The sequence below is a fragment of the Maylandia zebra genome, linkage group LG11 (assembly GCF_041146795.1).
Source record: "Maylandia zebra isolate NMK-2024a linkage group LG11, Mzebra_GT3a, whole genome shotgun sequence".
NCBI classification, from domain to species: domain Eukaryota; kingdom Metazoa; phylum Chordata; class Actinopteri; order Cichliformes; family Cichlidae; genus Maylandia; species Maylandia zebra.
The window spans coordinates 30,570,409-30,598,033 of record NC_135177.1 but is presented as its reverse complement, the minus strand read 5'-3'; the positions used below and the strand labels follow the sequence as shown (position 1 = coordinate 30,598,033).

At 40.8% G+C, this 27,625-nt stretch overlaps 1 protein-coding gene across 2 annotated transcripts in view; it reads left to right on the top strand.

Annotated features, from left to right (window-relative positions):
- The first annotated feature begins 350 nt into the window (after nt 1-350).
- bmper (BMP binding endothelial regulator) overlaps nt 351-27,625 on the top strand; it is a 33,221-nt gene continuing 5,946 nt past the window's right edge. Inside the window, exons 1-11 of one of the 2 annotated variants that reach the window (XM_004560130.3) lie at nt 351-735; nt 1,010-1,149; nt 6,646-6,731; nt 17,058-17,157; nt 20,229-20,311; nt 20,916-21,006; nt 22,051-22,133; nt 23,289-23,388; nt 23,746-23,855; nt 23,944-24,078; nt 24,546-24,650. In XM_004560130.3, coding sequence (XP_004560187.2) covers nt 1,044-1,149; nt 6,646-6,731; nt 17,058-17,157; nt 20,229-20,311; nt 20,916-21,006; nt 22,051-22,133; nt 23,289-23,388; nt 23,746-23,855; nt 23,944-24,078; nt 24,546-24,650 — 999 coding nt within the window. In that variant the 5' untranslated portion in view covers nt 351-735; nt 1,010-1,043. Of the gene's footprint in view, nt 1,150-6,645; nt 6,732-17,057; nt 17,158-20,228; nt 20,312-20,915; nt 21,007-22,050; nt 22,134-23,288; nt 23,389-23,745; nt 23,856-23,943; nt 24,079-24,545; nt 24,651-27,625 lie in introns of both variants that reach the window. The other variant, XM_076890182.1, reaches the window with a different exon arrangement.

Here is a 27,625-nt window from a genome sequence, read left to right as displayed (position 1 = left end):
TATCTCTCTCTCTTTCTCTCTCACTCACACAGGGAGAGAGAGAGAGATACAGGGAGATTTACATTAGCTGCACAAACGCTCAGAAGCAGTCAAACAGAAGTAGTAGCTTTCATTATTTTAATTATTTATTTATTTATTTATTTATTTATTTATTTATTTATTTTTAAAGTAGTAGCAGCAGGAGGACCAGGGTTTGGGGGTCACAGCAGGAAACCTGAATATGGGGACCAGAGAGGGTCTGGGTTAGGGGGTATGGAGGAAGTTTTGGAGAGATCTGGAGACGGGAGGAGGTCCGGGTTTCACAGAGGAGGCAGGACTTTCTGGCTCCGTGGTGCGCTCCGACACCAGAGGTCCGCTTTAATACCGGGGGTGGAGGAGGAGAAGCAGGTCGACTATTTACACCGCTCAGCCAGAGAGAGGCTGCAGACCGCTTCTCCGCCCCGAAAGAGTCGGCATCGAGCATCCATGTGACAAGCGGACTTTGGGATTGGGAGCGCAGATTTAGACAAGTCTACTGCTGGAAAAAAATTTGACTCGCTGGCTGGAAGACGTTTGAGTTTTAAACTCTCCTGTTGATATAAATGTGCACGTGTACACCAGAGCTGCATTTACCTCGGACACTTCGGTCTGGACTCTTCTGACAGTCGGAGTGGAGCAAAAGTCATTTTAACAACTCACAGCTCGCCGTTCCTCTCAGGATATTCACGTCTGCAAAATCTGAGACTGCTTCTCTATGTAAATAATTTCAATTCGTTCGCAGACTGTGTTTTTTTCCGCAGGGCGTGCGCGGCACAGCTGTCTCCTGCTTGCCGGCGCGTCTTTGTCATTTTAATATCACTGTAATCACCGCGCGTCTGGCTGATTGCCACTTCGCATTTCAGCTCAAACTGACAAACTGAGGAGATTTTCTCTCCTGGTTGACATGCAGACCAGAAGTTTTCGAGATTAGCTTTGATTGTGGAATTTTTATCTTCATTGATTTTATTTATCCCTTCATTTCCCCCCCAAGCTCTTTGATTCTTCTTCCTGGAGCAAACCCGAGGATGTTGTTCCGCTGGTTGAACCCTCCCTCCTGGTCCACCTGTAGGTTTTTCTTTTGCTTTTTGCTGCTGCTCCAAACGCCCCAGTCTTCCTCTCCGCTAATTACAGGTAAGATTAAAGGGATCATAAGGCTTCATAATAACACATCACAACTCCCTCCGTGCGTAAAAATCTACCCAAACCCCTGGTTATTTAGTCTGCTGCCGCGTCTCCTTGCTCCTTCGGTCTTTTTTTACTCTTCCAAGAGTAGCGCACCAACCCAAAGTCACTCCAGCTTCTATATATCTGATGACCAGTAATGTGGCAGCGCAGGGAAGGGTTCAGGAAGCGCTGATGATAACCTTCAGTTTGTTTCACGATCACAAGGAAGCAGAAAAGGATGAAAAGCGGTTTTATTTTACCCGTTTTATTACCCGTTTTCCTAACCCTTCCTTAGCATCACCGTAAATTATTTTGTTTTTTAAGCTCACCAAAATGTGTATATTTTAAAGGGTTTTTTTTTTAGAAAATAGTATTTACAGATTTTGTTTTTAGTTATTTTTCTCTCTCGAACAAGCAACGTTTATCTGGGCTTTTTACGGGAAAGTCTATCGCGCGATTATAAACTTCACCGGGGATTATCCTCTCTGTGCCACCCTGCGGGGAATACGCTTGTGCTTCTATTTGAAGCCGTAGAGATAATATCAAACAGCAAGTCCAGCCTGGCATGCTTGTAGTTTGCAGCAGACCTTGTTATTTGCAGGAAGTGGTTTTCTGTCATAGCTATCACGATGAGCCAATATCAAAGTGATTTACATCAAACTTACAAAAATTACACGATGATTCGGATCATTATGATACAAGGTCTGCGTAGAATTATAAGTGACTTTAACTCAAATTGATATTTGTGTCACTTTGGGTTGTAATTAACCCAGTTTTAGTTACAAGCAGGCTGTAAAGTGAAAACCACTTTCCTTAACCAGCTCTAATTTAACAGCACTCTGTCCTCCCTCCTGAGCGGCCTCCCTGTTTGGGGCTAAACGCGCGCTCTCTCCCCGGCTTGCTCACCCTCTTTTGACAGCCAGATTGCATCATAGGATATCGGTTGTTTGCCCTACAGCGCCGTTGAAGTGTGAGAAAAATAGAAGTGGAGTGAATGAAAGGTGGATGTGGTGGTGCGCGCTGGCCGGGCTCCTCAGCCAGTCAGCCCGGCGTGTGTGCGTCTTATCGCTGGGTAAACAGCTTTGTGAAGCACGAGACTTCTGCTGCTGACCTGCTTTTACTGACCTAACCTGGCATTTGATAATGATAATTTATTTTCCTACTGTGTCCTCCAGGTCATTGGTAGTGTTGCCATGGCCACAGTGGATTAATGCCATCATAAATTGATTAATTAAAGGAGAAAATGTGATTTAGAGCAGACGTTTTACTTCAGCTTTAAACACTAATACAGACCTCAACATAACAAGGAGCGCCATAAATTACTTTATGCACATCCGCTGCGGTCCTGATAAGAACGAGTTCTGGTTTTAGGGGTCCCCCTCTCTTAGCAGTTATCTTATTTTCCTGAAGCAAACCCGGATAGATGAGAACCAGATCAGGGACAAAACGTGTACCAGATGGGTATCCCTAGTGTATCTGTTTGACATAAAACAGCGTGAGAAACCCCTGAGAACCAACAGCCTCTTTATCATCTGCACCATTACGATCCCAGCAGATCAGATTCCCCCACCTGGCATCCCAAACACGCGCTGTATCATCTGCCTATTGTCTGCTGAACCACAGACCAGGAGTTTCTGAGCTGTTTGAGGTCTTGCAGTCAGATGGTTGAACGTGTCAGTGCAGCAGGTGGAGCAGCCGCTTCAGAGGTCATCCTGACCACTAGAGTGTCCACAGCCACAGTAGAACGTGTTTAAATCCACTTCGCAGCACTTGTTACATTTTTTTTTGCAAACATTTACTGAATCAGAACTGTTAATGATACTTATATGAGTCCTGCATTGCTATGCATTGACATGTAAGTGAGGCTAGTGACTTAATTGTCTGGAGAAAACCTTTGAGTCAAATATAATTATAATTATTATTTATTAGACCGATATTTCGCGGATTAGTCTGAGAACCGTTTCTCCAAAATTGCATGAATGTGTATTTGCTGGCAATTTTTTTCAAGGTTAACAAAACTCAGTTATAAATGTTTATTATGTTTCATAAGTCTTAAAGTCCCACCAAGTTGCCTGCATTACCAAAAAGGCCCAGCTCTTCAGAAACATGATGGAATAAGGTAGATTCATTTAATATATTTTAGTGTTTTCATTTTTTATTTCAAGTGGAAAACTGCCACATTTATTTGACAGGATTTATTTCAACACACAAAACAGACAGAAAACATGATGCTTGTAAGATTTATTAGATGAAACCACCTGACAGTATATGAAGCAGTTAACATTTGCTCCACCTGCTGTGCCTGAAATTACTTTAATGCATTAGTTTTATTTTTTGTTTGTATAACAACGTGCAGTACATTCACAGTTAAAGCTAATTAGAGAGATTTTACAGAGCAAGTAGCAACAGAGTGTGAAATTGTTTGTCAAGGAGCTGAAAGGGTTAATATAGATACGTTTGACATTTAGCAGTCTCTCTGTCAATTCAAACAAAAGATTTATTAGATTTTAATCTCAGCTGTGGTGTTTTTGCGGATTTGCCGATCAGAGTCAGAGAGTGATCTCTGAGGGAAGACAGGTCACAGATCTGAGTCAGCTTGAGCTCCGGCACTATTAATGGCTTTCTGAACTACTTCATCTGCCTTTTACTTGCAGCACTTGGCAGAGGGTTGAAATAGAGAGGAACTATATAAATGCATCAGTTATAATGTCTATATTGACAGTGCTGGGATATGAGGCAAATCTAGCAGCTGGAAAATGAGAGTTTGGGTTTTTTGGCACTGTAAAAAAAGGCTTGGGACCCCCACCCGCCTACACCCCTTTTCCCTTCCATCCCTCACCCCCCGACACTTATAGGTCCACCAGTTTAATTACACTCGAAAGGTTGTAAATTTTACAGTGGCGGAGTCGGTAGGGTTTGTCTGCTCTGCCCGAATCCACAGGCTCAGGCTGGTTTACTGCTGAACTCAGAGGGACAAAAACAGACGGCATGACTCGCTGCTATAAGGAACTATTGTTGCAGCGTGGAATCTAAGTTTACTGCATTACAAGCCTGATATAAACATTGCTAAGATCTTTATGACTTCAGACATGAGCTGATGTTACCGTTGCTACAGCCTTCAGCCTTTTCATTCAATCATGCTCCATATTTAAGTTACAGTGATAGTGGGTTTAAAATTCAGTGTCATTTTGGTCTTATTGGGTGCTTGATTTTAGCCAGGGGAACACATGAGCTCTTTTTCTTTACCAGCAACCATCAAAATCTTTTTTTTTCCCAAAGTGAAATGACATCTGTTGCCAGCAGAGTTTATCGGATGTATCTAGTCAGCTTATTTTGGGCAAAAAAATCTTGCAAAAAGTCTTTATATTTGTTTATGATGGCCGGACTTCATGGTAAAAAAAAAGTAAAGGACTGTCACTAAATTCAGTGTATTTAGGGAGAAAACTAGAACTGCTTAGTCCCTTTATCACAGTGTGCAAGAATTCATGTCTAATTGTTAACATAACCTGTTTTGTCTTTCTATAACTTAGCTAAATTGCTTGTAACCGATGTGTTTGGCAAGCGCAACACTAACTCAGGTAATGTAAACATTCCCAAATCCAATAAAGAGCAGCACAGAGCTGCTGCAGTGATTTAACTGCAATAGCATCCAGGTGAGGCTTTCACAGAGCGGGGAAATGCTCCACAGGAAACTAGGATTTATAATATAATCTTTAATCACAAAAACTTGGTACTGATGGGGGATTTTTTGCATTTGGAAATAGGTTGGTAGGTAGTAAATTCAATGGGGTGATGAGCAGATAAAATCCCTAAAGTATCTGTTTCTGTAGAGCAGATTTGTGCCTCGTGCACATTGCTTTGTTTCATGGAAGGCGTTTAGGGGATGGTAGATTCCTGAATTGTCAACATTGCAACAAACCAAACAGTCAGGAGTCAGAGGTCACACTGATAGCAGATCAACCAAAAATATCAAAGTGTCCTGAGTCTTTACCTACAACAGCTTGCCTGGTTTTCATTCAGTCCGTTTCCGTGAGCGATCTCATGGAAAGACGTGATCCTAAAGAGACCTATGGCAGCAGAAACCAGCACAGAAGGAGGCCATGAGTCCTGTGGCAGCTGTTCAGATGTTTGGGCGGATAGATTTTGTCAAGGTGATAGTATCGCAAATGTACAGTCATGAAACTTCACACGTGTGTACTTGAGGTCCAAATGAAGATAGAGTTTGAAGATAGTTGTAGCCGAGTACTTGACCACTAATTGCTGGAAGTACAGGGACAATGGCCTCATTTAATGCCTTTATATTCTCTGAGATTTGTAATTGCCCATGAGATTTCTGTATTTAGTGCATGAACTGCTGCAGCTGGTGTGAAACCACTGAAATATGGTCTCTAGTTAAAGCATTCAAACTCTTGGGTTTTGAATGCTTTTCATCATCGTGCAATTTAGAAAACAGTTTTTTGGATGAACTGTAAGTTCTGAAACTGTTCATTCAGCCATGGAGGAGATACTGCAGACGCACGACAAATTACTGGAAGAAGGAAGTCGTTTCACACTCAGGCTTTAACTTCACCTCAATGACACCCATTCAGCTCTAAAGTAATTAAGAAGGAAGGTTTTAGTTCAGAGAGTCAAAACAAATATAGTGCATGAACAAACGGCCGAGTATCAGTCTTTTTGTTTTTTGCTGCTACAGCTCTCTAAGCAGCAGAAACTGGTGCCTCTGAGATGTTGACATCTGTGTTCTTCTACCCATAAACCCATGGATTTAGGGTCGTTTCCTGTCGTTGGTTCAGATTACATTGGACTCGTAACAAACCGACTGACTCATGTTTACCAGTCTCTTTAGCATGGCTGACATCGTTTTCATTGTTTTCTTATGAGTCTGTCTGTCATCACAACATCATTGTGGTCCTGGAGACATCTACTGTAGCAGAAACCCAACAAAGACAGTTTTGAATACTGTGGCAGGTGTTTTTATGTCTGTCTGTGAACAAATTTAGTCAACACGATACCACCAGAATCGGGCAAGATACAGTTACAAAACCTTTAGTGTGTAACTGAGATTGAAACAAGAAAAAAAAAGATGAAGGTGAAGATGGACATGCTCCATCCCACGAGTGCAAGTGACAGGCACTGGAAAGAGTTGGTTCATCTATATAATGTCACTGCTCTTAACCGGACAGACAAATTAGACTTAAAGTGATATTTATGTATATTTATGTATTTTAGGCTGCTTCTTTATGTAGATGTTAAATATTTATTATATGTTGATTGTTGCATGTTTAAAAATTGTTAGTTTAGGACGTATCAAATATCTCTACACTGGCATGGAAGAAATCCAAGCTTCTTTCTGCTTTGCATCGCTTGTTGTGCAAAAGTATTTAATACAAGCCTGTGTGACATCATCATCATCATCATCGTTTTTCACTCTCCTACATCTCACCTTCCTCCTGTCCTCTATAGGTACTGAGGCCAGCTGTGACAATGAAGGAGAGGTTCTCCACATCCCCAACATCACCGACAACCCCTGCATTACATGCGTCTGTCTGGTAAGACTAACCTTCTCGTCGCTGTCAGATATGTTGCAGAGGTCGCAGTGTGTCTAATGATAGAGAGGCACTGGCTGCCATGGCGCCCTTCCCTCGCTGTTTTTTCTCGCCTCCTTGACATGTAATTGCTGCTACAGGATTTCCACTCAGAGTGAATGGATAAAATGACCTCTCTGAGCACTGATAGGAGTATTTGTAAAGCTGATTATTAAGCTTTGAGAGGTGTTTCTTATCAGAAGGTTGTGAAAGATTTGTAACAGACTGACAGGACTTTGTAACGCAAGTTTCTGGCAAAGTTTCAGGTCAGATTTGATGGATCTGTTCTTTGATTTAATGTTCGACTTTGTGATTAAAACACTTTAGCAGTATTAAACGTTTGAAGCGTCAACCTCTTTATCACAGTGTATAATATTTTGTTCACATGACCTGAGGATTGCAAGCAGTTGCATTTGCAAGTACAGGAAACCACTTCATAATGCGATTTTTACTATTTTCTTCAAATTTACGACAAAATATCAGTGAAACATGAAGTGGGGATTGTTTATTTTAACATTCATGCTTGTCATCACGCTGTCTTGGCTCGGCCTGGCTGTTAAAATCAGCCAACAAAACGTTAGGGGGCAACTCTTTCCTGGAACATGTGCTCTTTGACCCCTGCCCTGCACCCTCTCCAAACCTTTACTGCTGTAGAGCCTTTTGTTTTAGAGAATGAGAATGGACCAACAAATCCTTTCTGTGTCACTGCTTTGACACCGGCAGAAAGATTCATTCACATTTCTTTAAAAGCCACCAGAACACAGTTTACCATGCAAGCGTGAGCTCGAGGGCGTGTTGTGTGCGTCTGTGCCGATTTGTTAGTTTACATAAGCTTCACACACTGTATTCCTTTTTATATTTATCTTCACAAAAATGCAAGTTTATGATTGGTTAGAAGTTAAAGCCCAAAATTGGGACCATGCCTCTTGCAGATGGGCAATATATTACAGTTTAGATTTTGCAATAGACATGTTACAAAAAGGAATAATTTAATTTCATTATTTAGGAATTGATGGGAAAATTGGTTCTGCTTTTGTATTGTTATATATAAAGCCACAGCAGCGGCCATTGATCTTGGCTTAATATAAGCATAGCCTGGCAGTGTCCAGCAGTAACAAATCATGGATCATCATGCCACGCTTTGTTTTTTCTAGTCTGTTCAAAAACTCACAAACGTTTTTTGGTCAAGTGTATTTACCTCATGATGTCGTCTCACCATGAAGCTGGCAAGCAGTCTGCAGTATTTTATTGATCTTTACAAAAGGTTATAAGCATATTTCCGAAAATAGTGATTTTGTATGAGTCGCCTGATGGTAGGCCGTGTCCACTAGTGGCTTACTGATGGGTCTCAATGCATTTAATTAAGTAGGCAAATTTATAAAAAAGTAAATGTGAAAGCAACCATGCTGGTCACAGAAGGAGGGCAGTAGAGTAGTAGACCAGGTCTACTTTCTTACCTGTACATATCAAGCTAACGTCTACGTTAAGCCAAATTGTCATGTCCACATTGGGAATGAATTGGGTTTTAAATGCACGATTCCTAGGAATTAAAACATTAAAACAATATTAAGCCCCAGCTAATGTTTGATTGTTCACTGGCTCCTGATTGGCTGCTCTAATGCTGCCCTCTGCTTAAAGACTGACTGAGCCGTCCTCTGTGTTATCAGGCAGACATCAGCCAAAGCCCTGCTGAATGCTATCAGTCATCAGGAGGCAATGGCCGCCCTTTCATCTCTACTTTAAGCCACCCTGCATATGCGCGCGCGTGCGCGCGCGCACACACACACACACACACACACACACACACACACACACACACACACACACACACACACACACACACACACACACACACACACTTACTTCCATACACTTAGGGCTCGGTCTTTATTGAATTTGGAGGTATGCAGCTTTTCTTCCCTCCTAATATAAATCTGAATTTACAATTTAGAGTAGTTAAATTTAAGGTTCTGCCAAAATGTATATGTAACAATTAATTAATGGCTTCTCTTCCTTCAGGAGATGATCACTCTCACTGACATAAATGCAGTTATGAATGGTTGCTCTCTGCCCTGCCTACTCCATGCATTGCAATGACTCAGACATAGAGACTGTTTGGCGACCCTGCTGGCAACCTCTGGCTGCTAAGGAAAAAATGTGCAAGGTTGGAGAGAGGTTGCTTGAGGCTGATGGCTTTCACCAGGTCAAATCAGTTGCAAACCTTCTTGTGGTTGTTGTGGTTGCTAGTGGATCACTGTGGTTTCCTCTAGTTTGCATGAAAGATGTATGGGCTTCCTAAGTTTCAGTACTGCCTAAGCTGTAATGAAACTTGAGAAAGTGTGATACAAAATAAAAGTTGTGCCCTTTGAAGTACGTTGGTTGCAGTAGAAAGGCACAACTTTGGCTTTTGTGGCAAACATTTTCCATTTCTTTGTGCTCCAGGTGATAAAAGAGCAACATTATTAATCAATATACTGACCCGGTTTTCATAAAACTTAATGTTCTGTCATTTGACACTATTATTATGATATTATTATATAAAATTATTTTACCTCTCTGTTTGATTTGTAGCATTAAAGGAAGAATTTCTGTCTTATCCTTGTTCTGGACTTTTGCTGTTTCCAAAGTTGGTTCCAAACTCTGATGATCAATTTCCTCTTGTACCAGGAAATGTCAAAACTCAGAAAATACTTACATGACCTCTGCACAGGACTCTTTCTGGACAGTTCTACATGTCCAGAAAGAGTCCTGTGTGGCAGTGCTGGTCGAGGGGAGGGGGGGGCATCCGGGCTCCAGTGTCACTCATATATGGAAACATAGCGGAGGGGGTTGGCTCCTTAGTTGGTCCAGAGTACCTGCTAATTGCCCTGTGGGTATCGGACACACACATATGCACACACAGAAGATCTATTGTGTGTGTCCGGGTGAGGTAGAGAGCTGTAATGCGGCCAGGAGTGGATGTGGCTGACAGACTGACTGACAGGCGGGTCGCCATGACGATCCTTTATCGTGAAACGAGTCAGTTCATCGCCGTCATTCTCTTCATCGTCCTCGTCTATCTGTCTGTCCATCTCCATGTCTTTTTCCACTCTCTCATCAGCTCTTCCTCCCCTCCCTCACCCTCTGGTTGGCTCCCTCAGTTTTTTTTGTGTAACAGCAGCACAGTCACATTTTGCTGTTACAAAATTTCATCTACCGCGACCTATGAGTATCTGCTGTTTGATTTCATCTCAGCATTGCATGGAAAGGAAACAGAACTCAGTTTTGCCTCAGGCAATAATGAAAAATAGTTGTCTGAAGATATTCAAGACTGGCCTTGTGCTTAAACATGAACACAACTGATAAAAGTTGCTTGACGCACGGCAACCCACGAGCCACATCTTGTCATAAAACTCACAAATAACTCAATAATTAAAAGAAATTGTGGCATATTTTTTCCCAAATCTTCCTCCGCAGAGCCACAGACCCAAATTCCAACATTCAGTAGGCATTAGTGTCTTTTTTGCTGTGTTGTATGGGTAGAGGGTTTCACGCATGTTTTGTTTTAACATTTTATTTTTTATCAACCATGATTTTGCTCTCTTACCTTCACGAAGGTTTTTAATTGTCCACAGTCTTTCATTTATGTCACAGTTGCATGTGCAGGTATTGTTATCGTGCACTATTTTTTTTTAAATGTTATTCAGGATTTTGCAGAATTTCCCAGATTTCTTTTTGTCTTTTTCTATATCCATGTGATCCGAATAAGAACAGGAAACGAGACTGTCTATTTCTGCTGATTAGAAACAGTTATGTGAGAAAGTAAATAAATCTCACTTGAGACCTCAGTGGAAACACTATTAAAAAGACAAATGTTCATACAAAATGATACGGTGATTATTTCCCTAAAAAGCTGTAGAGGGGAGCTTTGAAGAGCTGGAACAAAGTAGTTCCTCATTTTTCAGTGAACTCAGATCAGACTAAATACATCAGCTGTTTTTACACATGAACTCGGTACAATTTCTGCAGATTCAAGTCAGCATGTGTAACAGACAGCAGGAGATTTACCCGCGTCAGATGTGCTCTCACTTCTGGAAACGCTCTGGCAGGGTAAAGTCTGATTGGTGTCCGGTTCTCACATGCAGCTGCTCCAGGTAGTGTTTAAAAACATTCAGAGCTGTAGTGCCCGTGTGAAACAGCTTTTGTTATTCTCATGCTGTTGGAATGTAATGTGAGTATCACAGCAAACATGCCTCCATTCCTTCACCAAATCAAACATCATCATTCAGAAGGTCAAACATGAGAGGTACGTGCACTGCATTCATTGATTAAACAAACATTTCGCTTGAGCTGCGTGTAAAAGTTCAGGGTGTGGAGTTTTATACCCAGTAGCTGTGATCGATCTGAGAGAAAGGTCAGGGGTCATTTCCTGTCAGTGTCTCCTCTCAAACAGTAGCTGATCGATACAGGAGGGGTGAGGTTTACCTGATAAGACAGATCCTTGCTGATACCACTAAAACAAAACCAGTATGTGTTACTTTTCAATCTACAGGGTGGGCCATTTATATGGATACACCGTAATAACATGGGAACGGTTGGTGATATTTAAGTCCTGTTTGTGGCACATTAGTATATGTGAGGGGGCAAACTCCTCAAGATGGGTGGTGACCATGGTGGCCATTTAGAAGTCGGCCAACTTGGATACAACTTTTGTTTTTTTAATAGGAAGAGGGCCATGTGACACATCAAACTTACTGGTAATGTCACAAGAAAAACAATGGTGTGCTTGGTTTCAACGTAACTTTATTCTTTCATGAGTTATTTACAAGTTTCTCTTTGTTCACAGCCATTGACATGTCGAAGAGGTTAACACGTGGGGAGCGGATCAAAATTGTGTTGATATCTGGTGAACGCAGTAACCGGGTCATTGCAGCAGATTTCAATGCAAGACACCCTACGAGACCACCCATCTTCCATGCTACAGTTAGCAAACTGCTTGCTAAGTTTCGTGAAACTGGTTCAGTGTTGGATTTGCCAAAATGTTGACCCAAGAAAACTGTCACTAATGAAGAAACATCAGTGGCTGTCCTAGCTTCACTCAGCAAGAGCCCACAGCGTAGCACATGTCACTGGAGAGTGGCATTAGTCGAACGTCCCTTCGGCGGATGTTAGCTAGTCACAAATGGCACCCTTACAAACTCCAGCTGCTGCAGCATCTCAACGAGGATGACCCAGATCGGCGCACAGAATTTGCAGAATGGGCAAAACAAAAATTGGAACAGGACCCTCAGTTCACGCAGAAGATTTTGTTCAGTGATGAGGCAAACTTTTATGTGAATGGTGAAGTTAACAAACAAAACCACCGCTATTGGTCTGACACTAACCCACATTGGATGGATCCCTCCAAGACTGTTGGAACAACAAAAGTGATGGTTTGCTGTGGTATATGGGGTACAACGATAGTGGGTCCATTCTTCATCAATGGAAATCTCAAGGCCACTGGATATTTGAAATTGCTACATGATGATGTGTTTCCATCTTTATGCACTGAAGCTGGCACGTTCCCTGAGTTTTTCCAGCAAGATGGTGCACCACCACATTATGGGTGCCAGGTCCGAGCATTCCTAGATGAACAGTTTCCTGGAAAGTGGATTGGTCGTCGTGGGCCAGTTGAATGGCCCCCAAGGTCTCCTGATCTGACCCCCTTAGACTTTTATCTTTGGGGTCATCTGAAGGCAATTGTCTATGGTGTGAAGATACGAGATGTGCAGCACCTGAAACTACGGATACTGGATACCTGTGCTGGCATTTCTCCTGCGGTGTTGCTATCAGTGTGTGAAGAGTGGGAGAAGAGGGTTGCATTGACAATCCAACACAATGGGCAGCACATTGAACACATTTTATAAGTGGTCAGAAACTTGTAAATAACTAATGAAAGAATAAAGTTACGTTGAAACCAAGCACACCATTGTTTTTCTTGTGACATTACCTATAAGTTTGATGTGTCACATGGCCCTCTTCCTATTGAAAAAACAAAAGTTGTATCCAAGATGGCCGACTTCTAAATGGCCACCATGGTCACCACCCATCTCGAGGAGTTTGCCCCCTCACATATACTAATGTGCCACAAACAGGACTTTAATATCACCAACCATTCCCATGTTATTACGGTGTATCCATATAAATGGCCCACCCTGTATAAATAAATATAAAACTAAATAGCTAAAATCCCCAAAGCTGCTAAAGGGAAATGAATGTGTTAAACTCAGTGGTTATAAAGGTGGAATGTGCTGTACATTTCACGTTGGACCAATCTATAAAAATGCCACTTCACTTAAAGACATGCCAGTACACTCAGCCTGCCACTCCATCCTCTATTACAACCAGCCGGGCCACAGAAGCAGGACTGTCATGCTGAGCTCTTTCCTGTCAGAAAGATCAACCTGTGGAAACAGTTTTGAAAACATCAGCGTCTTTCCACGGCTGTCTCGTCCCCAAAAGTACCGTGTCTCCTTCTGTCTGTGGGAGGTTGCGACTGGTCTGTTTTGTAGGAAAGGTGAAAGGTCGCAGTGGCAAAGGCTGTTAAGTTTTGTGAGGTCGGAAGGGTGTAGAGTCCAAGGGCTTAAGTAGGCCATTAATTCGAGAGCTTCTTTTCCTGTGCTGTAGCACCTGGCAAAACCTGATCTCTTCCTCCACAGTGGTGTCTGAGGAAAAGCACAAAAAGAAAGGTGAGGAATGCCAGAAAGAGGCTTTGACTTTTGATGAATTCAACACATTAGTGGAAACAATTAAAACACAAAACAAGACATGATAGATATATTTAGCCGAGAGTGGCTTGTTAAATTAAAAAAAAAAAAAAAGATTTTCAAATGCTGAAGAAAAGTGATGGAGCTAGGTAGAAAGGCAGGGTTTGATTGATGAGGAGATAGAAGAAGAAGAAGACTAATGAGGGGAAGCAAAGCTGAACACAAACATTGCCGCCTCCTAGTGGAACGCCAACCCTGTTGGCACAGCTCAGGACTATTTGTCCATTCGAGAAATCTTTAATGTTCATAAAAAAGTGAAGAACTGAGAAGTATTTACATTTTGTTCACTTTTAATAACTTAAGTGTCAAAAGTGATCATCAAAACTATTTTCCAAGTCAAAAAGATTAATGACAAAAAACATCTTCCAATGGAGTACATGACCCGTAGTCACACTATATTTTAAACTGTACTAATAAAAGATTATTGGCCTTCATGGACATAGACAAAAAAAAAAAAAAAGGAAAATATTCTAGAAGAACGTAGTTTTCACAGGTTATTTAAACTGACAATAATGCTGATGGTGCACACCTTACTGGACCTTTCTATGTCATGCGTCGTGATCAGCATGTTTTTGATCAACAGTGTTCATTTACCACAATTTAAAGATCTGCACACAAATGCGTTCACTGTAAATTAGTTAAAGTGGAAGCCCTTGTAGTAGCATGTGCACAGAGAGAAACACAAACACAAAGCCATTATCACGCTCACTTTCTCTTTGTCTGACACACACACTTATGAGCATACCAGAGCTTTATCCCCCTCCACATGTCGAGGGGGTCGTCACTCTCCAACAGACGGTCGTCCAGTTGGCCAGCAATGGTGCCGTGGTGGTATGTCGAGTGTTTATAAGGTGTGGTGACCTGCTGTGACCTTTGACCTCATGACAAGATGGGTAGTGGTGGAGGAGGTCTACTAACATCACTTTCTGCTAATGAATGACTAAAGAGAGAGAGAGAGAGAAGGACATGACCTTGGAGGCTTTTGACCAAACTGTGAGATTTTAACGAAATCTTTCTATGTTTCTTTATTTGTTCCATTTTATTTTTGATTGCATTTTGGCAAACATCGTGTATATTCTACCCGACGGCAGTTTTTTGCATTTTTTTGCTGCTGTTGTTTGCCATCATAATCAAAGTCTGAAGCATCTCTTCATATGTTTTTATTTCCTTCCATGCTGCCTGTGCTGAGATCATTCTGTACCATAGAAACCAAATGTCATCCAAGACTTTTTGTGGATGTAAAAAAGTGCATTGTGCACTTTCCTGTTTTGTGTGACTGCATGATTAGTGATTCCCCAGGTTTCTTAGTCTGTGATGAAAATGTGCTCTTCTGGTTCCTTGCAGTACTTAAATACTAGGAAAACAGCAGCAAGCTGAGTGGAAATGCCATTTCCATTTCTCCTAATGCATTCATGACTTTACTTCAGGTTATGAACTTCTTTGTTTTTGTTGGAAAACCTGCACACAAGTCCAACCCTTGAAATGAACAGATAGCAAATTGCTTCCCTTGCTTTTGTTTGCTGCTTTTATTTTCAAGTGGTAAGGCCGAGCAGGACCTTTGTCTTCTGGATTAAGAACTGGTATATATGAAGGCTTTAACATATGGCTATTTTCATTCTCCCCTCATGACATATGGATGTTGGTGTTCTATTCGCTGCAGATCAGTATAGAAATCAAGGTGATCACTCAGAACAACATTGTTATTTTGCAGTGACCAACCCTCTAAGGGAGGGGTGTCAAATATAATGGCTGGGGACATAAAGTGTGAAGATGGGCATAAATTTTGGACTTTTAACTGTATTTTAATCTGTTGTATATTTTAAATCCCAAATCATGCATTGGTTGTTGTTTTTTTAGTTTCGTGCTGCCGGATATTTGTTTCAGTGTTTAAAGCTGAAACTCTTTGACTGACTGACTGATTTGGTAAGGCCTGTTGCTCAGAGGTAAAACGCACATGTTTTTGTTCATTCACCATTGTGAATGACTGTTTTCTGTGATGTTCATCTGGGAAATCTCTCACCTCTGGTTTAAGATCAGGGCTGGGTTTATGGGTAAATGATGTTTTGACTGCTATGAGCCTACAAGTGTAGAAGAAATCCCACATCTAATCTGGGTGGATAAAACACACTGATTTGCCAGGGACATGGAGCAAAAAGAAAAAAGTAATTAAGCCTAATCCACTGTCATTTAACTGTTGTATTCTCAAATCAACTTTTCCAGAATAAAGACGTGACGTTTGTCTTTCTTCCGCCCCTCTTTGTCTCTTTTCTTTCATGTGTTTCTCCTTGTCCTTCTAGCCTCTTTTACATCCTCTGTCCCTCTTTTCCATCTCCATTTCTCTCCTCCCTGCTCTTATGTCATGACATCATCTGTCCTCAGTGTGGTTGGGGTTTAGTTGGAGCACTGCAGCTATATTAAACCACACTGATATATTTTCGCCCTCCTTTGATCCGTTCTCGTTAGAGCCGCCCGCCACAGTGCTTACAGAGCCACGGGACCTGCCAGCCTCCACTTTATGAACCCTCACAGTGTGTAAAATAAAACACACGCAGCATGTGGATAAAATCTGCAATAAAAGCTGGGTGTGAAAGTAGAGTGAATTTTTAAAAAGCGCTGATTCTGTCCAGTCCTGCGGTGCAGTTATTGGTGATGACGGATACAGTGTGCAGTGTTTCTGAAGGTGACAGGAGGATTGTTGAACTGGTGTGAAAATTCACAGCTAAACTGTGAAGCCTGAGGCACTTTGTTATGTAGGAACTTTACCTGCAGCCTTTTCACATTAGATGAAGTTGACAGCAGAGAACGGAGATGGTATATTAGGTAAAGAGTGGTCCTAAACCACATACACACAAAAAATATTTATATTACAATTATCCTGAGTTTTAGCTTTACTCATTCCATGAGCATGTCTAGATGGATGAAAGTGTTGACCTTTAAAGACTGAAATATCAAAGCAATGTAAGATGGATGGCAGCGAAAAATCAGAAGTGTTAACAGGATAAATAATTCCTGGTTTTAGTCTCTTTAGGGGCGGTTGATTTAAAAAGGATAAAATAATTCAAGACACATGTTGAGGTCACAAATTTAGACACTTTCACTTTATGATTTCAGAGTTAGTCAACGGGCTTAGGGTATAACAGACACACTGCTGACTCTATATTCATTCAATTTTGATACCTTAAACAATGCACGTGTTCACCGTGAGGAATTGTAAAGCCGAGATATTTTGGTACTTGTGGGAGAAAAAAAACAGTTTGCCAGTAATAATCACGCCTTGGATTTTGGCAAGTACATTATTTATATTTCTCCTTAATCTTCTTCAGCAAATTTAACATTTGAATCCTTGACTTTATGATGGTATTATATCCCATTTTAATTTCCACAGAGAGAAATAACAGCCAGAGAAATCTGTGAGAAAGTAAAAATTGGGATGAAAGTAAAAGGAGAAAAATGTTGGAAAAATATAACCCTGGGTGTTGTTTTCTTCTCTCTGTCTCTTTTGCAGGACGGTAAAGCAGACTGTAAACAGGAGAAATGTCCACTTGTCTCAGAGGACTGTGCTCTGGTGGTGAAACAGACTGGAGCTTGCTGTGAAAGGTGTAAAGGTAAGACAAGCAAGTGGACAGAGGTCAGGCGACAATAAGAGAATACCTGTGCGCCTTTGCTTTTTTATATTCATTGTAAAGCTATGTATGCCTGCAGGTCCTCTGTACTAATGGGAGACACTGGAAATATAGAGATGCTAATCTCACGCACACACAGACCCTTCGGGGACTACTTTATCTCACCGTATCCTAACAGCGAGGCCTATATTAGGAGAGCATGTGAGAGTAAAGCTTCATTATTTACCTCACATAAAAGCCACATATACACAGTTGCACTACAAGGAGACTGTGCTGCTGCTGAAGGGGTTCACTGCTGGGTTTACAGCCCACAAAAATACAGTTGTTTTTATGAGGCAGGAACTCCTCTATATACCTTCCTTCTTCATCCTCTGTGTAAGGTTTTAGTCACTTCACATCAGCCTAATTAAACTGGGCATTTTAACAAAAACCCTTTCCGTGCACATTTATGTACTACATTTAAGACAAACAGATACATGCATTCAGGCTAAAACAGAGACATAATGCTGAAGCAATCATCAAACCTAAATTCCAACTGCACACTGTAGCTACATAAATATATCATTTACAATTGTGAGCTCTGACTTGTTGTATTTTTTGCCCTCTTTAGAATTAAAAGATCTGTATTGGACAAAGTAAGCCACTGTAGCTGATTTTTGCATAGCTGTAGAGCTTCAACATCCAGCAAGTATAAAAGGAACCGAATCTTTAGTTCCCACTGTACTGGCTTAGACACTTAACCTCTATAAAAACCCAAAAGGGGACCCTTAAACAAAGTCTGCACTACGATGGCTTCCCTTACTTTTTCTGTGCTTATGAAGCTCATGTGGCTCTGCGGAAATACATAAACTGTCACACCTACCTCCCAGCTCTCGGCAGGGAGGGGGCCCTTTTGTTTGCGGTTCGCCATTTTACGACACGGCACTTCGTTAAGAGAGACAGAACATGCTCGACTCGGACATGGAAAGCCCCACGTCACCACAGCAGTCGGTGTTAGTTTTAGTTGTGTGGTTAAGTTGTAGCCACTGTGACCAAATTTAGGACTGCTTTGTGTCTTTGCTTTTTAAAACACACTAATTCCTAGATGTCATATCACCATTTTCTCACTTTTATGAAATCATGCCGACAGTTAAAGAGAATCACAGCTTGACTGCATCAGTTTATTGGGAACAGCTTTATAAAGCGGCTTTAATTAAGGCGTTTATATATGCAGCAGTGTAATAGCAAGTGCACTTGAGATTGAAAAATACGTATTTTTAGGAGTATAGCTGTCAGAACTTCCTCGGCAGCCTCACCAAACAAACACAACTGTCACCAGGTTTTGACTAAAACAGTCATGTAAAATCGAAAGTTTCCACAGGACTTTAAACATTCTCTTCAGCGGGGATACCCTTACTGCTAGCAGCCAGTCAGTGATAATCAAATGCAGTTGATCGACTGATCATCATCACTTTACTGGTTCAGAGCATTCAGGTGTGTGTTAACACAATGCCACAGCCTTCCCAGGATTGGATGGTTCAGTAAATCCTTCCCACCATCTTATCGTACAATTCAAGACTTCTGCAACACTGTTCTTTGGACAGATGAGACCAAAGTGGAGAGCCATAATCCACAGGGCAACAGTTGGCTAACACCAGAAAAGAGAATATCAGCACAAAAACCTCATACCAACTGTCGAGCACAGTGGTCAAGGGGCAATGTTTTAGGTTTGTTTTTTCAGCCACAGGGACCAAAGCTTCTGAGTCACAGCATGGACTGTGTTTTTCACATGAGTGTTCTTCTACATATTGGTATACAAATGCAAAAGTGCTTCTTTCTGACAGCCGTCATATTTATGCAGTATATTAACAGTTTGAGTGTTTTGCCAGGGTATTGGTCTCTGTGGGTTCTTGTACTCGTACTAATAAAATATATACTGTACATCTTCCTGCTGCAGTATTACAGTATCACAGGGTTTAGTTTACACTGAGGAAAGTAGATCAATGGGTGTGATCAGGTTTCATTGTATGGAAAGTTCTATATTGATCTGAACCCACTTTCTGCAAATGGGATGAAATGAATAGGCTATTCATTTAGAGTTGAATAGACAGCTGCTGACAGCTCAGAGGGCGACTCATCCAAGTATATGAGGAAGAGATCAGTGTGTACACACTGGATTTAACATTAAACTGAAAGAGAGTTTAAATATTCACATCATATAATCAGATGTGGTTATTTTTAGACTCGAGACTTTAAATTAGATTTAAGTCACAAAAATGAAGACTTGACTTTGACCTCACACAGCTGTAATATTTGACCTCCTTGATATTTTAATGCATCTTACAATGAAAACTTAGATGAAACTTTGGCTACCAACAACAAAGAGAGGGAAAAGAAACAATATATAAAGCTAATTGAAACATGTCTACCAGATGTTTTTAGTCACTTCCGTGAGCTTTGGCCAAGATTAGAACACAATTTATTTTTCTACATTAGAAATGACACCGCTATAAACATATGAACATTTTGCAGGGCTGTAGTCATAATTATGATTACTGCTTTCTCATTTTCCACACTAAAATCTAAGTTTTCAGATTAAGAAAATTTTCTTTGCATGGCAGAAAAATTAAAGCATTTGCAGAAATTGAAAATGTATGCTTTCTGTTTCCCAAAAAATGAATTCACAGAAACATTGGCAGGAAAGTGAATGTTCCTCCAGTAGATCATTTGCATGGATAGTTTGCATTTCTACACTGGGACCAACATTCTGGGAGATTAAAAAAGTTATCTTTACTATCTGAAGGATGGCAGTCTTAAATTCCCTTTGTCAAAATAACAAATTGGAAAAAAGTTTGGTCATTTGCCATAAAATGACTTTGGCTTCTCCAAGCCGTCTTCTCGGCCACAAGCTACAAGTGAAATGCGTCTGAAGTTGTAGGTATTTTAGAAATTACACATCCTTGAAATTTAGAAACTACTTGAAACACAATTAGAGCAACTGAGCTCTTGACATTGTTCCTGTTCCCCAGCTTCTCCCTTGTCTTCCAAGTTAAGGTTATATTTTTCTCTCCCAGGTTGTACGTTAGATGGATGCTCCTATAACAGTTCAGTATCCTGGACCACCTCCACGAAACCCTGCATAACAAGACGTTGTCAGGTGTGTATATGCGCTGACTGACCAAGCTGCACTGTTAGCAGATGAGAGGTAATGGAAGCAAAGCTCGGGCTTCGAGTTGAAAGCACTGATCCCAAATCAGATGTGAAAAACACACAGACATGTTGTTAGCAAGAAGGCATAATGCTAGAAGAGTGAAGGATGGGAAAAAAAGGAAAAGGGTTGGGAAAAGGAAAAGGCAGGGAAGTAAACAAAGACACTGAAGGAAAGAAAGTGAGTAGCCATGGAAGAAAACAAAACAAGTATGAGAACTGAGGGATGGAAGAAAGGAAATAAGCCAGAAAGATTAAGAAGAAATGTGGAGTAAGCACGAACAGGTCTGGAAAACTGCTCAAAAGAGGTATGGATAAAAAAAGGAACAGGCAGCACTGGACAGAAGGAATTCAGGTAAGTAGGAAAAACATAGTGAGGAGGAACAGAATCAAATAGAGGAAGCAGAAGCAGAGGAAAGATATATGTATAGCAAGAAAAGGAAGGCAATATGGTGGAACAATAAGCTTTAAAGTAGCAGCATTAAAGATACATTAACATGTTACTTATAAAGATGCACAAACTGAAGAAAATATTTTCCACTTGGTTGTGACAGGAAGGTGTCATCACTGAAGCAGAAGTTCAGTGTGTCATCCACTGCAAAAACCCCAAAAACCACCCAAAGAAGTGCTGCCCCACCTGCCCCGGTGAGTATGAATTTTAACACAAGTGTAGCCTGGAAACATTTGGGGGTTCAGTTTTATTTCTACTGTACATGCATAGATTCTGTTTATTCATTTTCTTTATATCCACATTAGTGGAGTTAAGGTTTAATTTAATTCAGTTAAATTCAATTTAATTTATACAGCACCAAATCAAAACAACAGTCACCTCAAAGCACTTTATATTGTAAGGTAGACCCCACAATAATACATACAGAGATAAACCCAACAATCATATGATCCCCTATGAACAAGCACTTTGGTGACAGTGGAAAGGAAAAACTCCTGTTTAACAGGAAGAAACCTCCGGCAGAACCCGGCTCAGGGAGAGGCGGCCGTTTGGCTGAAAGGAAACCCAGAAATGAAATTTTTATAGATATTAAACAGGAACTGATAACAAGCTTAATAGTTAAGATAAAGTAAAACAAATTCAGGATGTGCTCAGCAATTTCAGAAGGTCGAAGCCAGGGGCGCTACATTTATGTCATATCTCTTTGTCTCTTTTTCTTTCTCTTTCTGGAAATGTATTAACTAGCATTAAGCCCAAAGCTTCCTGTAGTTGATGAGGAAAATTTAAACAATAGTTATGAATTTCTCTTAGCTCTCTGGTCAAAAAAGAAGAGGAACCTCATGCAGTTTGTTGTGATTTTGAACTACATTTTATTTGACCTGAAGAATGGGAGAGAAAAAGATTAGAGTTGATGAAACAGGATCTTTTATCTTATTTCATAATAGAGTTTTTATTTATTTATGAGATATGACAAATTCCACTTATGTTGAAATTGGGAGTAACATTTTTGGACTTGCCAATGTGCGCAAACAGTCAACATACTTGCACTGCAGTTTTTTGAATTCTGACTTAATGTGTATTTCTTCTGCTGGTAGAAGGGTCTGTGTCTGTGGCTGTTGTCTATATTTAAATCACTTTAAAAGTGCAGTAATAAAAGCTTCAGGTGAAGAGGCAAAAGATTTGTGTGAACATGAGTGGATTAAAAAATAATTTGTTTGGTATAACGTATTTCCCTGCAGGTTGTATCTTTGAGGGTCGTCTATATAAAGAGAATCAGGAGTTCAGTCCAGAAGGGAAACCTTGCATCAAGTGTACCTGCACTGTGAGTACACATACCCTCTACTTACACCCCCCTCTGAGCAAAGCAGGGGCTCTGTCCCACCAGTTGGTTAGTGTTGGACTCTCCTGGGAGTCACAAATTTTTGGTTGGAACAACATCCCTTTCCTTGGTTTTTCCCCCATAACTTCTTTGCTCTCTCTCACTCTCTCTCTCTCTCTCTCTCTCTCTCTCTTACACACACACACACACACACACACACACACACACACACACACACACACACACACACACACACACACACACACACACACACACACACACCTTAGATAAACAAACCCTACAGGTTTGTCCATAAACACATTAAAGCATTAATGTGCTGACACCTAGTTTGAGAACCTGTAAGCTTTTAACACATGTACACACATACAGAGGTGTTTCCCAAATAGAAATCAGCATGCTGTTACTAATCGTTCTGTTAAATTTTCTGTTTTGTCTTAATTAAAAAAATAATATGAATAACCAATTGTCAACATAAATATAACTACACTGAATTTACTTTGTCCTGTGATATCCTGTCACACTCTGGGTTAGCCTCCAGACCACCTGTGACACTGAACTGGACAAATAAGATAAGATAAGATAAGATAAGATAAGATAACCTTTATTAGTCCCCACATGTGGGAAATTTGTTTTGTCACAGCAGGAAGAAGATGGATGGATTTTCTGGGTTTTAAAATGTACTTTTGTAGCCATCAAGTAGAGAAATATGGCGGTGTATGAAGTCTTATTTTATGGGGGCTAAAGACAGTTATCTATTTGTTGTTGTTGTTGTCTAATTGTTATTGGCCTCTGTGAAAAGAATTCAGGGACAGAAAACCAGTTATTGATTCTGCGGGTAACTACGTTCAAACATTAGCTGTGTACTAACTCGGCTCTTGTGCTAATAAAACTGAACCAAAATATCCAGACTTTACACTGATGAAGGCTTTGTACCAAATATCTAAGCGTATTTCACAAGTCAGATGTGAGTACCGTAGTTTGCAAAGGTAATATGAAGTCACACATTCAACCACACACCCCCTTTTCTGCTGATGCATGAAACACTGAAAGATTGACAACAAAATTAAACAAATCACCTTCCTAGGAAAGTTTCATTCAAAGGTTAATTCTGCTGCTGTTATTCTGTTTTTGTTTCAGGGAGGCCGAACTCTCTGCACGAGGGAGGTGTGTCCCATCCTTTCTTGCCCCTCTCAGCTCACCCACACCCCGCCTGGACAGTGTTGTCCCAGATGTGTCGGTAAAGACTGGGAAATTCAATGATGGGGATCATAATGATGGGCAACACCACAAAACATAACTCCTGTTAAAATGAGGTGGCAGACATTACACAGCTGTGGCCAGAAGCATAGATAGGCAATGAAACATGTAATCTCCTTAGAGAAGGGGTTAATGCTGCTCCTAATAACCCTAAATATCTTTTTTATTCTCAGCCTCCATTAATTTTAATTTCATAACTTTAGTCATATCTTGCAGGGGAATTTTTTTGTTTTGCACTCATGGATGTCTGAAGCAGTCAGAATTTTATTTAGATACAACCAAATCAATTCCGTTTTTAATCCCCATTTTTCTCTACATGACTCTGTCTTTCCTCCAGGTCAGAGGAAGGTGTTCGATCTCTCTTTGGGAAGCTGTCTGTTCTACAGTCAGGTCTATGACAATGGCACCTCCTTTATACACGACAACTGTACCACCTGCACCTGCCAGGTATCAGCCTGAATAGCAAAGGCTTCATTAAACAAAGCAATGGTCAGTTAGTAAATTTAAAAAATCCTAATTCAAATAATCTTTCTAGAATTCCACTGTAGTGTGCAAGAAACGCTGCTCGCGGCAGGGAACTTGCCAAGGCAGCCACTGCTGTGAGGAGTGTCTGTCCTATGTAAAGGTGGAGGAGGTGAAGTACTGCAGAGTCCGGAACAAGATCTACAGGGTAAGAGCAGGATGGATGAATGGATGGATGGATGGATGGATGGATGGATGGATGGATGGATGGGTGGATTATGGAGTGGGATGATGGTAACGGTTAGCTCTGTTGCCTCCTTGTTAAAATCTTTTTGGTGGCTGAGACCTTTCTGTGTGGAGCATGTTTCCTGTGTGACCCTCCTCTGCATACTCAGACTTCTCACAGCTCTGAAGACATGCACGTTAGATACATTGGTGATTCTATAGAGGCTGTAGGTGTGAATGCATGGTAGCTAAAATGTGACTAAAGTTCCATGTGCAAGAATTGGTAAAGTAGTGGCTTAAAGCACTCTGAGTGATCAGAAAGACTACAACAGCAAAGGATGAACGTATAGATAATACGTAGCTGTATTCTTGGGTATTGTTGGAATGATAAGTGCCTTTACGTCTTGATGGATGTTGTTCTAACCCTATTGTGTCTTTTTTCCTTTGCAGGAAGGAGACATGTGGTCATCAGTTAACTGTACTCTCTGTACTTGCGTTAAAGGCAGCATTGAGTGTCAGCCCAAACAGTGTGTACCAATCACCAGCTGCCCCTCGGTGAGTGACACCAGTTGATCAATGGATTACATTTATTTATAGCGGTGTGTTATGTGCTGTTATGTTACCCTAGCTGCTTTTCGACTGTGTATTTGTCTTTTTAATTTCTTGGACTATAATGTTTGCAAAAAACACTGCAATCTCTAGTGAAGGCTGGGAGCAGTCAGTCATCCAAAGGTGATGGGGTGGGTGGAGATTTGGTGGCACAAACAAAAATACCTCATACCCCTGGTGGTTTAACCTACAACAACCCTGTCTTTGTCACTCCACTTTATCTGCTTTCCTTTTCTCCATCTGACCTGTCTCACACTCATACTTTACAGCCCATGACTAACTTCGTGATTCTCATTTCACATGCGTAACGCCTCAAAATGACAATACTGTCAAGATTTATCGGCAGTGCTGCCATAACCGACTCTCAATTTCAACAGGTTCACCTCAAAATGCAGGTGTAGAGTATCAGCTTGAATCAAAACATTGAACATGTCATGTAAAAATGTATCCTCTTTTTTACATGACATATGCAAGAAATAAGCAAAATAACTATAAGGGTATATCAAAGAGTAACACAGCCTGTTGCATAAAGAGGTCTCAATTAGTGCACTGTAACACAGCTGAAATGTGGCATTAGCTGGGAACTCGGGGAACTGCTGGCAAGAGAATGGTCTATGGTGCGTTCACCTGTTGCAGAGGTCGCTTTGAGGTTATCTGTCGTGCGTTTCGTGATGGAGTGGATTCCTGGCATGCCGGTGGCTGTCACGCAGTCAAAGCCGGTGTCAATGTTGGTCTAAGTTCACACGCTTCCAGTGGTTACAACGAGCCCTCACCTGTTGTTTGCGGTCAGAACAGGCACAGTGCCGTTGGTGGTCCACATTCAGTTTTGTCTCCAGAGAAAAAGCAGTTTTATAAGTCACTTTAAATGTGGAAGAGGGCAAATAGTTTTTTAAGGACTGTAGCTTCAATGTTGAAAAAGTGCAGTGAATGCAGCAGCCATTCTTTTTAGTGGCCTGCAGGGGGCGACTTTTCTGGTTGCTAAAAAAAAAAAGCCAGATTGTTGAAATGTTTGTAAGAAAATGACCCTCCTGCTTCCTTGATCTGTGATCCTAGTAAACACTTTTGTGATTCCTCTATGGTCTCAGTCACAAGTTTCTAGTCTTACTGATTGCAAAATAATGTAGATGTTTTGATGACATACTCATCAAAAAAGGAGAAAAAAAGGAAACCACAGAGGGAGATTGGCAAGTTGCTGCCATATGAATGTGTATTGTATTTCTGTTTCCATCGCTGGCGTCAGACAGGTGTTTTACAGCGTTTTTTTTTTTTTAAAAAACATCTGTAACTCCCGTAACTCCTTAACCTCATGCTCAATTGAAAGAATTCCAAAACTTCCTGAAAGCACAGACTCGGCGATTTTCTCAAGTACTGCCCCGCAAAGACGAAGGTTGGTTGAGAGAAGAGAGAGTGAGGGGAGAAAGAGCTCAACAGAAAACAGAACTTTTTATCTGTTTTCTTTTGATCTTTTGGGGTTCTTTTTTGGGTTTTTTTTTTCTTTTTCCTGTTTTCTGTGTTATTTGCTAAGTACTGAATGTGGGCCTTGCTTGGGATTACTGTAATGACCTTTATATCACTGAAAATAACAGTTTCTGCTTTCAGAAACCACTGAAATTTTGTGGTTGCACAAATGGTGTAAGAGTTATGGTAGTTTGACGTAAAAGTTTAACCTAAAACCTATGGGAGCACAGATGCTCCAGTCGGTTTTAATGGGTTAAATCCGGCACTTTCCTAACTAGTAAGTGATTTCACAGTGGCTGTCTTTTATATACAGTTAAAGTCTCTATTCTTAACATATTAATGCACTTTTTAGAGCATTGACACAACATTGAGACAGTATGTGACATCACTTTTTGAGAGCTGTATAAGAAAAAACAACATGAAAGAAGTGACACAGGAAAAAGTTACCCAGATGCATGTAGTTGTATGTAAAGGAATGCAAAAGGATGTAAACAGATTTTCAGTGGGGAATATATAGCACGATATCGGATAACACGTGTGTGCTGCATTGTGAGGTTGATATCAGTGAGTGAAATCGGACACTTCAGGACCAGTGGAGAGGTTACCGCTAACCCCCTGGGTTGACTTTTCTGCTCTTTACATAAAGTAAACATAATTTCTTGTAAAAATATGTTGATATTAAGCATAATTTGTGAATTTATTAAATTCTGATTGCAATAAAATTGTTGCAATGTTTCTCTTATGAAAATGTTTCTCTTATGAAAATACAAAGTCAGGTTTGATTTGTAGGCAGGTGTTTTAAACAATCTGTCCCACAGTTTAATAACAATGAAAAATCTGACATTTGCACTATTCTTGATATGAAAAGATATTAGTAAATGTAATCTAGTGTGGCTTATCACTCTCACAGAGGTCATTACAGTCCACATTACCTTCAAAACACACACACATACCTCACGCATACTCTTTCCCATGCCATCATCCTGCGGTCAGCAGCAGGTCGGCAGAGCGTGTGGGTCCCATTTGGAGACAGTGTGTCTCCGAACAGCCTTTTGTCTGTGTGGCATTTGAGTGACAGCAAAGAAGAGGTTCCCTATATTTAGGCCCCTGAAAACCAATCTCTGACACTGTGTGTGCCTGAATGAGTGTGTGTGTGCGTGTCCTTGTTTGTGTCATCAGTCTGTCAAAAGGCAGCCCTCTTCAAAGAGAGAGAGTGCCCTTTGTGCCGAGGTTAGGACTCTGGAGTCTGCATTGAGGGTACAGAGAACTTCTTTATGAGATGACAGATGAGTGGTGTGTGTGTGTGTGTGTGTGTATGTGTGTGTGTGTGTGTGTGTGTGTGTGTTTGTGTATGTCTGGAAGACAGGGGGAAAAGACTGCGTATACGTTTATATGTCTATTTGTGAGGACTGGTTCCAGTTTTAGACCTTGGGAGAGGAGTCATTTTTCAAAAGGGAGGGTAT